This window comes from Anopheles darlingi, chromosome 3, assembly GCF_943734745.1.
Source record: "Anopheles darlingi chromosome 3, idAnoDarlMG_H_01, whole genome shotgun sequence".
Classification (NCBI taxonomy): domain Eukaryota; kingdom Metazoa; phylum Arthropoda; class Insecta; order Diptera; family Culicidae; genus Anopheles; species Anopheles darlingi.
The window spans coordinates 6,124,709-6,137,641 of NC_064875.1; the positions used below are offsets into that span (position 1 = coordinate 6,124,709).

Consider the following 12,933-nt stretch of genomic DNA (forward strand, 5'->3'; position numbering starts at 1 on the left):
CGACGCTCTTGTGCTGTATAATAAATACAATTTTGTTGATTTCTGTTGCGTCGCCCGGTCCCCCCGCGTCACATTGCGCTCGAGCTAATCCAACCGGAATGGTGGAAATCAAAATTGATGTTCTGAAGAAGGGAACACAATCAAGCGCGTTTCGGGGAAATATTTCCAAAGAGCATTAGTCAGCGCGATTGTACGGTGAGGCTGAGGCACTTCTGACATCAGGAGCGATGGCATCAGTGGTAACAACTTGTCAAGCACATCAATGCGCCACGCCGGTCCGCTCTGGCAGCCCGGGCCCCAATGAGGAGTTGTTTTTCGAAGCGTTTGAAAGAAAAAACCCCGGATAAGAAGACGGGAATATCGAAGTTTACGAAACAGGAAGGCCACCGTCAGCGAAGGTAAAACGTACTGCTTTAACGATGGGAATGGTCGTCTCGGCAACAGTTTCAATACTGTGTTATGCCAGCCGCTCCATTTTTCAACATAACAAAGTTTAGTTTGCATGATTTAACGGTGTAGATGCTAAGAAAACTCAGTAAAGCATTAGCTAAAGTCTTTGCCAATCCATTTGAAGGGTGGTATGGTGGTGGTGATGGTGGTGGTGGTGTTACGGGGCGGTGTATTGGGTTAGCTAGGTTTAGAGAATGGGCGGGGATTCGATTTGAAATAGGTTTGCCTAGCGCTAGAGAGCCACAAACTGCGTCACACACGTTCTCTGGGCTTTGCTACATACTAACCGCTTTTTGCTGAGGGAACCGAAAAAATGGGAGGAAAGAAAAGGGAAAAAAGATGGAACTTTCAATTATCGAGAACTAAAAAGAACGGCACGAGCGAGCACGCGGAGCACGGAAGAGCACGTCCGATCACTCCGGGCGAAGATGAAGGTCGAAATTGACGCAAAAGAAACTGCTTTCGAATATCGAACCGGGGCAGGACGTTCAGCAGCCAATGCATTCACACACACTCTTTCTTGCAGATACTCATCATACGCTCACACATACACACACACATACACGGGCACTGAATATCATTGTTTTGTTGGAGAACTAACGAAGGGCCCTTGAAACTATGTCACCGTTAGGAAGGATGCTCCAAACTGAGCATGCTGTAGCTTACCTCGGGGCTGATGTCGGTGGCGTTTGCACTCGAGACGAACTCCTTCAGGAAGCCATCGAGCTCCGTCCCTTCGATGTAGCCGTTCCCTGGTGAAAAGATAAAGAAATTGCTTAGAGCGGTTGGGTTTCCAATGATTAATCAATGCATCGAGAATGATAAGTTAGTACATCCACTTTCAACATAGTCTTCAAAAAGCATAGTAAAACTCGAGTGAAATTTAAAAATTAAAATTCAATGGAGGCGCCTGGTAGCTCACAGATTTTCGGCAAATTCAACTGCGGTAAACATTAATGTATGCGAGATAAATAAGACCGTTTACAATGAACTCATTTCGGATACTAAAACAAACACACTCACACAGACTCGCGCACGTGTACGGAGCACACATTCTGGCAATTTAATTCGCATTCCATACCGACCGAATCTCGTCCCATACACCCTATCCCTCTTGAGACGCGCTTCCACACACTCACTAGACCATCCGGAGTCGCTTCCGTTATTTACATAAACCCAGTTCAGCCCGGAGCCGTGGCATCTCATGATACGTTTATGATTCACCGCCGACCGCTACTCAATCGCGCACCATCATCATCATCACCAATGCTGGGTACGCGTTTCTCGTCTAATCGTTTTATGGTGCGCACGGGATGCCGATAGGGAGGCGGCATTAGGAACAGCCTGCTACGCACAGATCACTGCACTGCCTTGCTGGCTCATCGGTTTTCCAGTCGGTCCAGCCAACGAACGGTACCCGTGCTCGGTTTCAATGTTTAATCACATCATGCACGAGCTGCACGGACACCGTTTGCCGGGGCAAGTGCCAGGCATTATGCTTTCCCTTCTCCCCAAAATGATGGAAACGCTAAAAGGGGTTGCGGAATGTTAATTAACCCGCACGTGGCGTACGACCTACGATGAGGTTATGCCTCAGGAGCAGCAACGTTTGTTTAAAGTCCCACGAGGATATGATACAGAATGGTGTCCTTGAGGGTGCAAATGGTCGCGAGCTCACAGCTTTTTTTCTTTTTCTTCACAATCTTGTGCCAAACTACCAAAAAAGCTCCGCGCTCTCCAAGTTCCATTGCATTGAGGAACAAGTTTTCTGTTCCTTGAGAAAAAAAAATACTCCTTTAGATAATGTTTAATGTACCGGCTCGAGAAGAGCGAGACCCAATTTTTGCTTGCTTTCGCCCTCGAGTCACGAAGAAAACCCGTGGCACCGACAGAACGGCAATAAATTTGATACGATATGCAACGTCAGGAGCAAAGTTTTGGCACTGGCTTCACCCTTCAATTGCACAAAACATGAAGGTGCCCCCTTCGTGATGTGCTCATTGTAGGCGTCGTCGGCCAGAAACGACGGGAAAACGAAGAGCGGGGCGGGCGCCAGCCCCGTGTGGTCATAAAATCAGAGAAATAAAAAAAACGGGCTGCCCGGCACACTCCGCCGGGCGGCTTCGTGAGAGATGAATCGGAGAAATGACTTTGGAATTTCCTTTCTTTTTTACGCCTGTGTGTATGTGTGTGTGTGGCACAGTCTGTCGCATCCGGTATCGGCGCCAACCGATACCCGGCAGCACAACGTGATCGCGAGTTTCGAGGAAAAAGTCTCGTAAAAATTGCCGGCAATTTCTTTTGTTTGGGAAGACGAGAGGGGGTTGTGGGGGTGGGTTGCTACACAATGTTGTGACGATATTGTTGGTAACGTAGCACGATCCGACCGATGTGTGTAGTCCGCAAGAGAATGGTTTCGGGACACGGGAGCAGAGAATCATAAAATAAAACATTCCTCATCAGTTTGTAATAGGAAGAGGGGGCGCGCGGGGGGGTGAGAAATGATAAGGATATCATAAAGCCAACGACGAGTCTCTTCATCGATAGGGAGGTATCGAGGAGCTAGTAGCAGCATCCTCGCAACACACTGACAGAGTGCGTGTTTAAGAACTGACGACGGGCCTCTCCGTTTTGGTAAACAACAACATGTCTTTATCCTTCCAATCGATCGCTTTCGACCATCAAAACACACACACACACACACACACACACACACACACCTGGTGGCATGCCAACTTACCATCACGATCGTAGTGACTCCACACGTCCATAAACTGGTTGGCGGAAAGCTTCTTGAGCTCGCGCGACTCCGGATCCCGGTACTGACGCATAAAGTTTTGCGCCTTCTCCAGGTGCACCTTGTTATTGGCCGCTTGATCCATCTCGTTGCCGGTCCTGACGCTATCGTCGTAGGTTAACTCGCACACTGCTCGTAGTCACTGATACAAGCTGGTCAGCTCCGTCCGTCTGGAAGTGAAAAGAGAGAAAAGCAAGAATGAAGCAAGAGATTTCAAGCAAGCTTCAAGAGATGAAGGCGATGCCAAGGGAAATCCCCCACAGCTAGCAGTTGGCTGTCAGTCTGGTTAAGTTGGTGGTGGAGATACAAACCACCTATAGCAGGCACCCCATGACCTGCCGGGGTCAGAAGTTGATGGAGCGTGTAGCGCGTAGTTCTTATCGTTCTTTGCGTGGACCGAAACCATCTTGTGGGGAATTCCACGGGGGGGAGGGAAAGTGAAGTAACTTCTACCAACCCATCAACATCAACCCTTCTCCCCGGACTTCCGGTTCTTTTACTCCATCCGTGCACGCGCGCGTTTTGCTATCCGGTTAACGTACTGTCTGGTCTTCAGATCTCTGTCTCTCAAGATATTGCATTTCTCAAGGGGCCTCTCGCGCATAGAGATCCGGGCTTCCGGAAGCAAGACAACCGAGTCCTCGGCTCAATGTGTGTCTAGAGCCCTTTTGCGCGTATTTGTTCAAGGTGCCGAACCAAGCAAACAATCGCAACACTCGTGAACAAGATGAAGGCAACGCAAAGACAGCGAAACAGTTCTTGTTTTTTGCCCCTCCTTCAGCCCGAGCTTCAGTCTATATCCCCGTGATTCATGTTCTGCCACCATCACTACCACCAGTGTGCGTGGTGGCTGTTGTGTGTATCTGGAGTGGCTGGCTGTTGTTGAGATTGTTTTTAGAAAATTCCCAATTGAGATAGGTCGCCGCAATGTGCGGGCGCTATGCCGTGGAGTGAGTGTTCCCTCCGGCAGTACAACATACAACACAACATTAACATGAGAAAACACATGGCAACCTCTCAATTCAGCCTCAAGGCTGAATTCATCTTGTGTTCTGTTGTTGTTCTACTGTTTTGTAATCTGATTTCGCTCGTCTGCTATCGAAAGTGAGATGGTTTCCTGTTTCTCTCTTCTCCCTTTCGTAGCGCTACGAGTGGAGCTAGTTTGGAGCATCGACGAAATTACATAAATTACACGATCCGCTTCCGTTGGGGTGAGCAAGTGGAAAGTGAAAACAACATGTTTGTGACTTCGGTGCGTGCTACACCCGACAGCCCCGAATGCTTGATAATATGTTCCGCAAATATTTGACCGCTCCACTAGGGCACGCCAGCATCTACACCAGCTACACGTTCCGTCCACGTTTCGTAACGTTTCCGTTACGGCACATCAAAGGACACCATATTGGTATTGTGCGACGAGCTCCAGGACAACCAAATGACAATGCCAACTCGATTCGTGATAGACTAGCGTTCCGAAGTCACGCGTAAATTGGCGAAAGTCAAATGCGGAGCTCGGTGTTTATGGGCGCGCGCACACGAAATGGCTCCGGGCACAATTTGCAAGGCCCGTAAAGTAGGTCGGCACTATACAAAAAAAGTTAATTTCGCAAATGGAACCACAGTGGACATGTGGCGTAGCATGTGGTCATGTTTTCGAGCAAACAGTTTGTACAAAAAACATCGTTACATGCTATTGGTATTTGTGTTGGATGTAGGATCATAAAATTCAGTCTATCGAACCACGCAATAAATTTTGAGCATTTGCGTGACATCGAATGCTTTTGGATTTACACATCAAGGCTCAGTGCCTTCGGAAAAAATGGAGATGAGTTACAGAATTTACAAAACCATAGTGGTATGAGCGTTTCAATAACAATCACTACTTTTGGCTTAGCTTAGAGTATTTTTCCGACTTATAGGGGAATGAGACGAAGCGTGAATTGTGTGATTCATTACAATCTATCAATGCTCACAAATCCCTCCATTTTTTGCCATCCCAGATTAATGGTATTTGAATAAAGCTGCTTCATTTCTAATTGCTGCCAACACCTTAAGAGCACCGGCGCAAAAATGCTCGAGATAAAGAAGAAGTTTCACACTGGTCGAGCGCCCGTCGGTAACCGCACTCGCACCCATCAAGGACACGGCACTCGGGGGTGACCACCACCCATCGTAACACATACTCGAGCCTCTCGAGTGGTTCGCAAACCGCAACCAGAAACACCGTAAATCAGGCCGTATAATTGATGAACCCACTTAAGGTGATTAAGACTCTGCTCTTCTTGCAGGACCTGTACCGAAGCGTGCGTAGCACAACTACTCCCATCCTGTCGTCATGGTGTGCGATGCATTTAGCCTGGCCTTTTTGGCGTAATTAGTTGCTAGAGCCCGGGGATGGCAAAGTTCTGCAACCGGTTCAACCTTCCGGAAGACATTGGACAGTCTTTCTCTCTCTCGCTCTCTGGACAGACTTGCAGTGCTAATGTCGTTTGCATCTCTTCAGGTACGGTCGATGCAGTGTGCTTGATGTGTGTGTATGTATCTGTGTGTTTCATTTGAGAAGTAAACTTTCTGAGCAAACTTTCACCGGTGAGTCGTTAAGTACCGAGACGATGAAGACATGTTCTATATGTTGCAAGTGCAGATCTTATCCGGGTTATACTTAAGAGCATGCTGAGTGCACAACAAATATGTACTATGACATGGAAGAAGGTAAACTGTACCGTGATTACTACCGTATTGATTCAGTTCAATACGGTACAATTATCTTTGTAAACTATTCATAAACTATTACTCACGTAAACTATTACTCTTGCTAAATAACGACCAATGTTTTGGTTGCATTTCACCTCAACCGATTGTTGATTACAATTAAGAATTCTCTTAGCCTATCAATCTTTTAAACTCTTAGCCCTCTACAATTAAACTCTTAGCCTATCAATCTTTTCTGAACCGCATGCATCGCCTAGATTAGGTTCTAACAGTTGGTACCGTAGAATAAGATCCTTCCACATGCAACCAACACGCCTACCTAGTAGATAATACCTTAATTCCAATTCAAAGAACTTCATCAAACCATTTGTCAACAGTACAGACCGCTATCGCGACCCAAAGCCTCCGTTCTCTCCTATGCTAGACGGCCCCCTTAAGGACCTAATCCGTGACAAAATCGCTTCCCCGAAAGTGGAACTTTTTGGAGCAAAACTTCTTCAATCCACTTTGGCCGATAGAACCTGCACTACCTGGCGATAGACGATAAGCCACCACCACCATCACCACGTTGACGTTGTTGTTGGCGGCCGGAAACCGTGACGATATCGACGACGTACCTTCGGCAAACTGCAGTGGCAATTGTCAAGCACGGTATCATGTGTCCCCCAACCTGCCGTGCACGGCTAGTCCATTCGGAGTGAAACGTGACTGAAATCCAGGCAAGTTAGGCAGCACCAATCAAGGTGTGTGTGTGTCTGGTAATTGAAACTTAACCCATCGGCTTGCGGGCCACGGGAACCTCGGTGCGACCACCTGGCTAGTGGCGTTACCGCACACCCAAAAGCCCAACATGACCATACATGATACGGCATACCGTGGCATGCATGCTGTGGTTCACCTTCGCTCGCTGTGGTGTAAGTCCTTCGTGAGTTAGAGAGAGTGAACGAAAGAGGGAATGTGGCAAAACTTTTCTAATTACAGCCAGCACAGTCGAGTTGCCGTGTCGAGTGGCGACAGCGTTTACGGTTGATGCACTTAGTGAGTCGGTTTGTCAGTTGGTTGTAATGTGGTTAAGGTTTAGGAGTCGCGGCTAAGAGCTACCGCGATGTCGAAAAATGGCTAGTTGATTTTTGGTCTGGAAATGCAGACATTCTCCTACCAGTGGCCATCTCATCAGCATCGTGATTGTGATTATATATGCATTACATACAATTGCAATACACAATTTCAATAGTTAATTGTTGTAGGGTTTTTATTCTTTTTATAACAAGTAAGTTTGTTTATAAACTGTATCCTGTTAGTTCACTTTTTCACTTCACTTTCGAAAAACAAATTAACGTTTAAAAACTTTCCCTAAAGGCATTTCCTCAAACCTCCGAAGCAAATGCATTATCGAAGAGTCTCCCACGAAAGGCGCTTACGATGAATGCATTCCAATCAATGTTCACGTCCATGGTCGTGCTCCGTGCCTTCCACACGAACGCATCCACTCCAGTGGTACGTGAGTAAGATGTCATGGCGAACATTGTAAGACTAAGCCTCGGAACAGGGAGTCGCTCCCGATGCACCGGAACCATCGATGATTTTCCACGCTTGGTTCGGTCTCCGGTCTTCAGGTTCCAGTACGGTCGAAGGCTTAGCCGTTGGCCAAATGTGCCAACATCCACCAACCGGTGTAATGCCATGAAACGGGCGCTTACGAGGAAGTCTAGGCGAAAAAAAACACCAGCAGCAGCACCCAGGTCACGACCGGATGCAGGCGAAATCGGACAGCAAGAGTTAGTTGGTGGCCCTTTTGCTGACCTGCCACGAAGCTGGTTGTGTGCATACGGGGGACTTGGAGTGAATAGTGTTTCCGTTGCTTTTCAGTCCGCACGGCATGGCGGCCGGCACGATAAGCGGCAGCGTAAACCGAAACGATTGAGCTAGAACTCTATGCTAAGGACTCGCGTCCTTTATACGCAAGGATCGTGCGCTGACCTCATCTTGGCGTTAGATGCATCATCCTCCCCCACCCCAGGGAGCGTTCGAACCAATCCTTGTGGTTTGGTTTAGATTCGCTCGTCTTTATATTGCGATCCTGTTTGACGATGGCAGCCATCCGGATGGTAGCGATGGCGAACACAAAGCCGGGATTTTGTATGAACCTGGACCGGACCGGCAATGATGGGTGTGTGTATGTGTGTGTACGGTGTGGAGTTCAGGTTCTGATAAATATCCTGCCACTGGCATACGAATGGCGGCACCGCCCCCGGGTCCCACACGCCAACCAGGGATTAACTTGTACCGGAGAAAGGGTTTGATGAAGAGACGACTATTCATATCCTTTGGGGCCGGCCGGTATGATTCGATTTGCAGAATTTGGATTCAGATTCCCACTGCTCCTTTTTTTTTCCTCTACCCATCATGTGTCATTTCCAGTCGTCGAAGCTTATTCATTGTACAGTTTCCGAAGTTTTCCCCGTAGGTTCTGGGTGGAAGGATGTTTTCCATTTTCCGAAAATGGGAAGGAAATGAATTTAAATCATTTGAAATGATGGCAAAACGATTCGTTTCGTTCATATTGCAATGTATAGCTGACGTCCGAATGATTGAATCGATACAGTAGCTTCCGTTTTCTGTCAATCCACTTCACATAATGATGTTCAAATAGTTTACAAAAACATTTCATTGAAAAAGAGGTATAACAGGTGCGTGCAGATAAAATTCTGTTGAGAGTCATTGATGGCAATTGGACTGTCCAGAAATAAGACTAACTGCAAATTCTACTGGATGAGTTTTCATCACGTTTCGCTGACGATGGCCTTAATTTCATTTCCGGATAGCATTCCAGAATCATGTTCAAACCCCCGGGTTCACTCGACACAACGGGAGGATGAGAAAGAGAGTAACGCTAATGGAAGCGATAATTTATTTTTCCGGAAAACATTTCCTGGACCATCACACAGCGGGAGGGTGGCACACAACTCGCTGCATTTCGGGCATTTCGCAACGAGCACACTGAAACCGTAATGAAAGGGTTCGTGTGGTGAGCGACCACATTTGTATGCTGCGCACAGATCGCATTGATTTAGATAGCTCCCCCCGCATTTCCGCTAATGGCCAGCACTGGCACCGGGAACCGCATAAGGGCGTTTCCACAGGGAAGCTACCATGTCGCGAGTTATTGCGAGATGAGAATCGACCGCAGCTACTAGAGCACGATGGTGATGCTGCAACACTTTTGCAACACGATTTTCGGGGAGTCCCAACCAGTGGCCAACTGAACCGGCGCACTGAGTACTGTTAGATGTTAATCAATGCACTGCTGCACTACCACAGCGATCACGGGCGTGGGATGTGTCCTTCAAAGTACGCCATAGCCGACATGCCTGTCTGTGTGCGCCTTAGTGGTTGCCAAATGTTGCTGGATATCCACTGCATAAAGTAGTGCATTGCAGAAGAAAATATAGAAAGCCGATGGAGCGCTGCAAGGATGTAGGTCATCCGAATGGAATTGCTGGTGTGGTGTCGGCTACCATATAACTTATGATGGCTTCATCTGCATCACAATGCGACAGAACATCGCACAGAACATCAATAGGGCGATAGTCTTGCGCAGTCTATAATACTTAACCTACATAGCATACCATTTTTTCCTCTGCTTAGTATTCCATTTTGTGTGTTTCATGCTCTTCATGTAATAGTGTAAACTATTACGATGCACAACTCTACTGCAGCATCTACTGTTTATCCTCAACCGATAGCATACAATTGATTTTGGATAGAATTGCAATAAGCAATAGCATCCATAAACCGATTTGCAAACATTCAAAACCAAACCATCTCGCCAGAGGCCCCATTGGCGTCATCCTCCGTTGCTCATTCGTGGGAGCTTCTGCATTCAAGATCAAATCGCAGGCATGCAGTTACCACGGACGCAGCATAATAATGCCTTCTCGGTAGGCAGAAACACACAATGGTATCCCGGTTTTAGTTGGCAGGATGCCTGGTAATGCCATCGCTGAAATGGTTCGCTCCCTATGCCCTAGCTCTGCATGCCAATGGAATTCAGCATCTCTACAGGGAAGATCCTGCTAGAGACTACGTGGCACAACCTGAAAGAACGCCCTTCAACAACGTAGGATGCAAAGGATTAGCTCCGCAACAATGAGTTGCATTGTCATTGTGCGAGAGAAACCAGAACCGAACAGGCGCCTGCAGTGCTGGCGATGGGTTATGATGATTGGTAGGACCTACCACCTTCCGGTGTCTATGCCATGGACAGCACACTAACACCGGTGCCTGTGAGCCTGTGCATATCGGATTCGCTGGATTCCGATACGACCAATCATGTACAGTGTTCGTCGTAAAGCCACATGAGACCCCGGCTTCAGCTCCCAGTTTCTGACCTCGTCCACCGACCGAAGTTCTGGTGTCGAAGGCGAGATTTATAGTATTGGATTAAGGGTGGCTCGTCGAACATGGGAATTATGGTGACGATGCGATGCTAGGCATGCGAGCAGCGAATGGAACGATCTCGTATTAATGTTTGCTTTCGGTGCAACCGTTCTCCGCCATGCTGTGCCGTTGGTTTGTTTGTTCTACACTAACTACATTAATTATAACATGGTTGGATGTTGTGGTACATCTGGATCAATATTTGCTTGTTCATTTAGCGTATCGCGACCAGCAATCGATTGTTCTCGAAGAGAGTTTTAAAATTTTGATCTCATTAAGAGAATTTTGTGAAGATTCAATGTATTACGAACCACTCACACAAATGAACGAAAATGTCAAAATGATGTTGCAACCCAGCAAACGATAGGGAATTGGACCTAATCGGAATGGGTCTCCCCCATTTCTGTTCATCGAAACATAGCAATATTCGCAGGAAAGCGTATCGACGTTGAAGTTATTAATTTTAATCGACTTACTAATGGTCTAAGCCGCTTATCGATTCCATTTCACTCTTCATCACCAATTGTTTCCTCGTCACAGTTGCCTCTGGAGATTGAATGCCATTGGCAACGGGATAAAAAAATGTAGGGCTTTATGTTTAATGCTCTCTTTTGATGTGTTTTGTTGCGTCGCAAATTATTCCACTGTTAGTATGAGGATAAGCACCTTACGGAAATGTGTCACTCTTGCTGCACCGAGCTATTAGCTCGATGTTTGAGTGATGTATCGATGGAAACATGTCCCTCAACGGTGGGAGGGATTAGCTCGTCAAATATGGCGACCAGTATCGAAAGCATCGGACGAACCGACATCCGATAGTTGTGGAATCGACGTGGAGCAAGTGTTCCAGAGAGGGAGTAACGGAAAAAAAGGAAAAAGGTCCTAGAAAAAAAAGGAAAATAAATACCCAAGGCATCGCCCGACTGTCCGAGTGGATGGACGTAATTGGAACGCTCGCTCAAGTGGCCTGCTCCTGGCCCCCAAAGGTATCAGGTTCAGGACCCTCCGTATCGGTCAGGGGTGGTTCCTTCAGCTCGAAGGATCGCCGTATTTATAGAACGCAAGCGGGAACGTGGGCTGAGAACGAGCGAGCGTTGAAGATGCAGGAGGATTTACCGGCCGGAAACGGACCAACCGGTGGTACCGGCGATCATAAATAGATAAATATGTAGGCCCCCGACGGTTGTTATCGATTTTGAAAATTATCCGGGAACGGGTTAAGTGGAGCTGTATTGGCTCGGATTGGCTTGCACGATAGTTCGCGCGTGAGGCAACAACCGAACCACCACGCAGCATAAGATGAGAAGCAGGAAAAAAAAGGGTTCTTCCCAAGAAAGACCCAAGTGCCCGGCAAGTGGCTAGGGGTTAGCGCAAATGGCTGGCCAATTTGCTTCTAACACCCACAGCAACAGTAACACTCCCTCGTAGGATGAGGATTATCCAATAAAAGAATCATAGCACCAGACCGGCACTGGGATTCTCCGTCCTCGGAGGCGACAGGTTTCAATGAATTTTAAATGGATCTCACCGACGCATTCCTGGAACGGCCACGGCCAACCAGCTGATGCCGAGTGTCTGGCAAATGGAATTTAAAGTTTAACGGACCAACCGGTAGCAGCATACGAAATGGAAGAGGGAGAACAAGGCCATGCTATTAATGTTAAATGGGTTAAGCATTTTATCGAGCCCCTCCTGTTTTGTTCATGACTCTGTTTCGAAAGGAGCCGAAAACAGTGTTCATATTCATTATAGCCACTAATGGTGGCCGGCTTGCTGTTATTGCTGCCAGTGAATGGTACAATTACGGGCGGGAAATAAGACTTTGTGGAAGTAAAGTAGTGTACATGTAGCATGTGAAATCTGAAGGCATTTTTTTCGACTAAAAAAAAATGCTTGCGATGAGTTGCATAGCCACCACAGGTATCTCTAAGTAATAATTTCGGAAATTCTGTGACCTACTTTGTTTCAAATCTATTTTTGGCCACATCCATTCATATGAAATGTAGACGTTATTAGTGGGAATAATGTCAGCTTGCATAGGTTTTCATTTAATTTAAGATATACTTGACTGACCGTCTACGAGGTCGATTAGTCATGTTTTTTTTTTTAATAACTACCACGTGAAAAGTGAATCAATCCGTGATTGCAATCCCATTTGGAGTCGCCAACCATAGGAAAACCTCTTTAAAAAGCTGGAAGCATTTGGAATAATTAATATCTGAAATTATTGATTGAAAAGATACGAAAACTCCATTCGAAAGTACGCAGAGAACGTGAAAAATAAAAAGAGAACCACTCCACCAGCAATCATTCGTGATTTGAACCGGCAAGATCTGGTCAACAACCATCGGTAAAGTTGTTGAACTAACGGCCGGGCCATCCTCAATCCCAATTTATTGCTGCAGCGATTCTAAGAACTACCCAATTCTCTCCCTCTTTCTCTCCCTCTTTCTCTCCCTCTTTCTCTCCCTCTTTCTCTCCCACTTTCTCTGTTTATCTCTCGCGCTTTTTCCTCCATACACCCCCCACGATGA

General features: G+C 46.9%; 1 protein-coding gene across 3 annotated transcripts in view; it reads right to left on the reverse strand.

Annotated features, from left to right (window-relative positions):
• The window catches only part of LOC125956329 (calbindin-32), a 55,321-nt gene that overhangs the window by 15,270 nt on the left and 27,118 nt on the right, over positions 1–12,933 (reverse strand). For all 3 annotated transcript variants that reach the window (XM_049688076.1, XM_049688077.1, XM_049688075.1), the window contains 2 exons: positions 3,191–3,417; positions 1,117–1,202 (listed from right to left, as the gene is read on the reverse strand). In XM_049688076.1, the coding sequence (XP_049544033.1) occupies positions 1,117–1,202; positions 3,191–3,332 (228 nt within the window). In that variant the 5' untranslated portion in view covers positions 3,333–3,417. The remainder of the gene's footprint in view (positions 1–1,116; positions 1,203–3,190; positions 3,418–12,933) is intronic.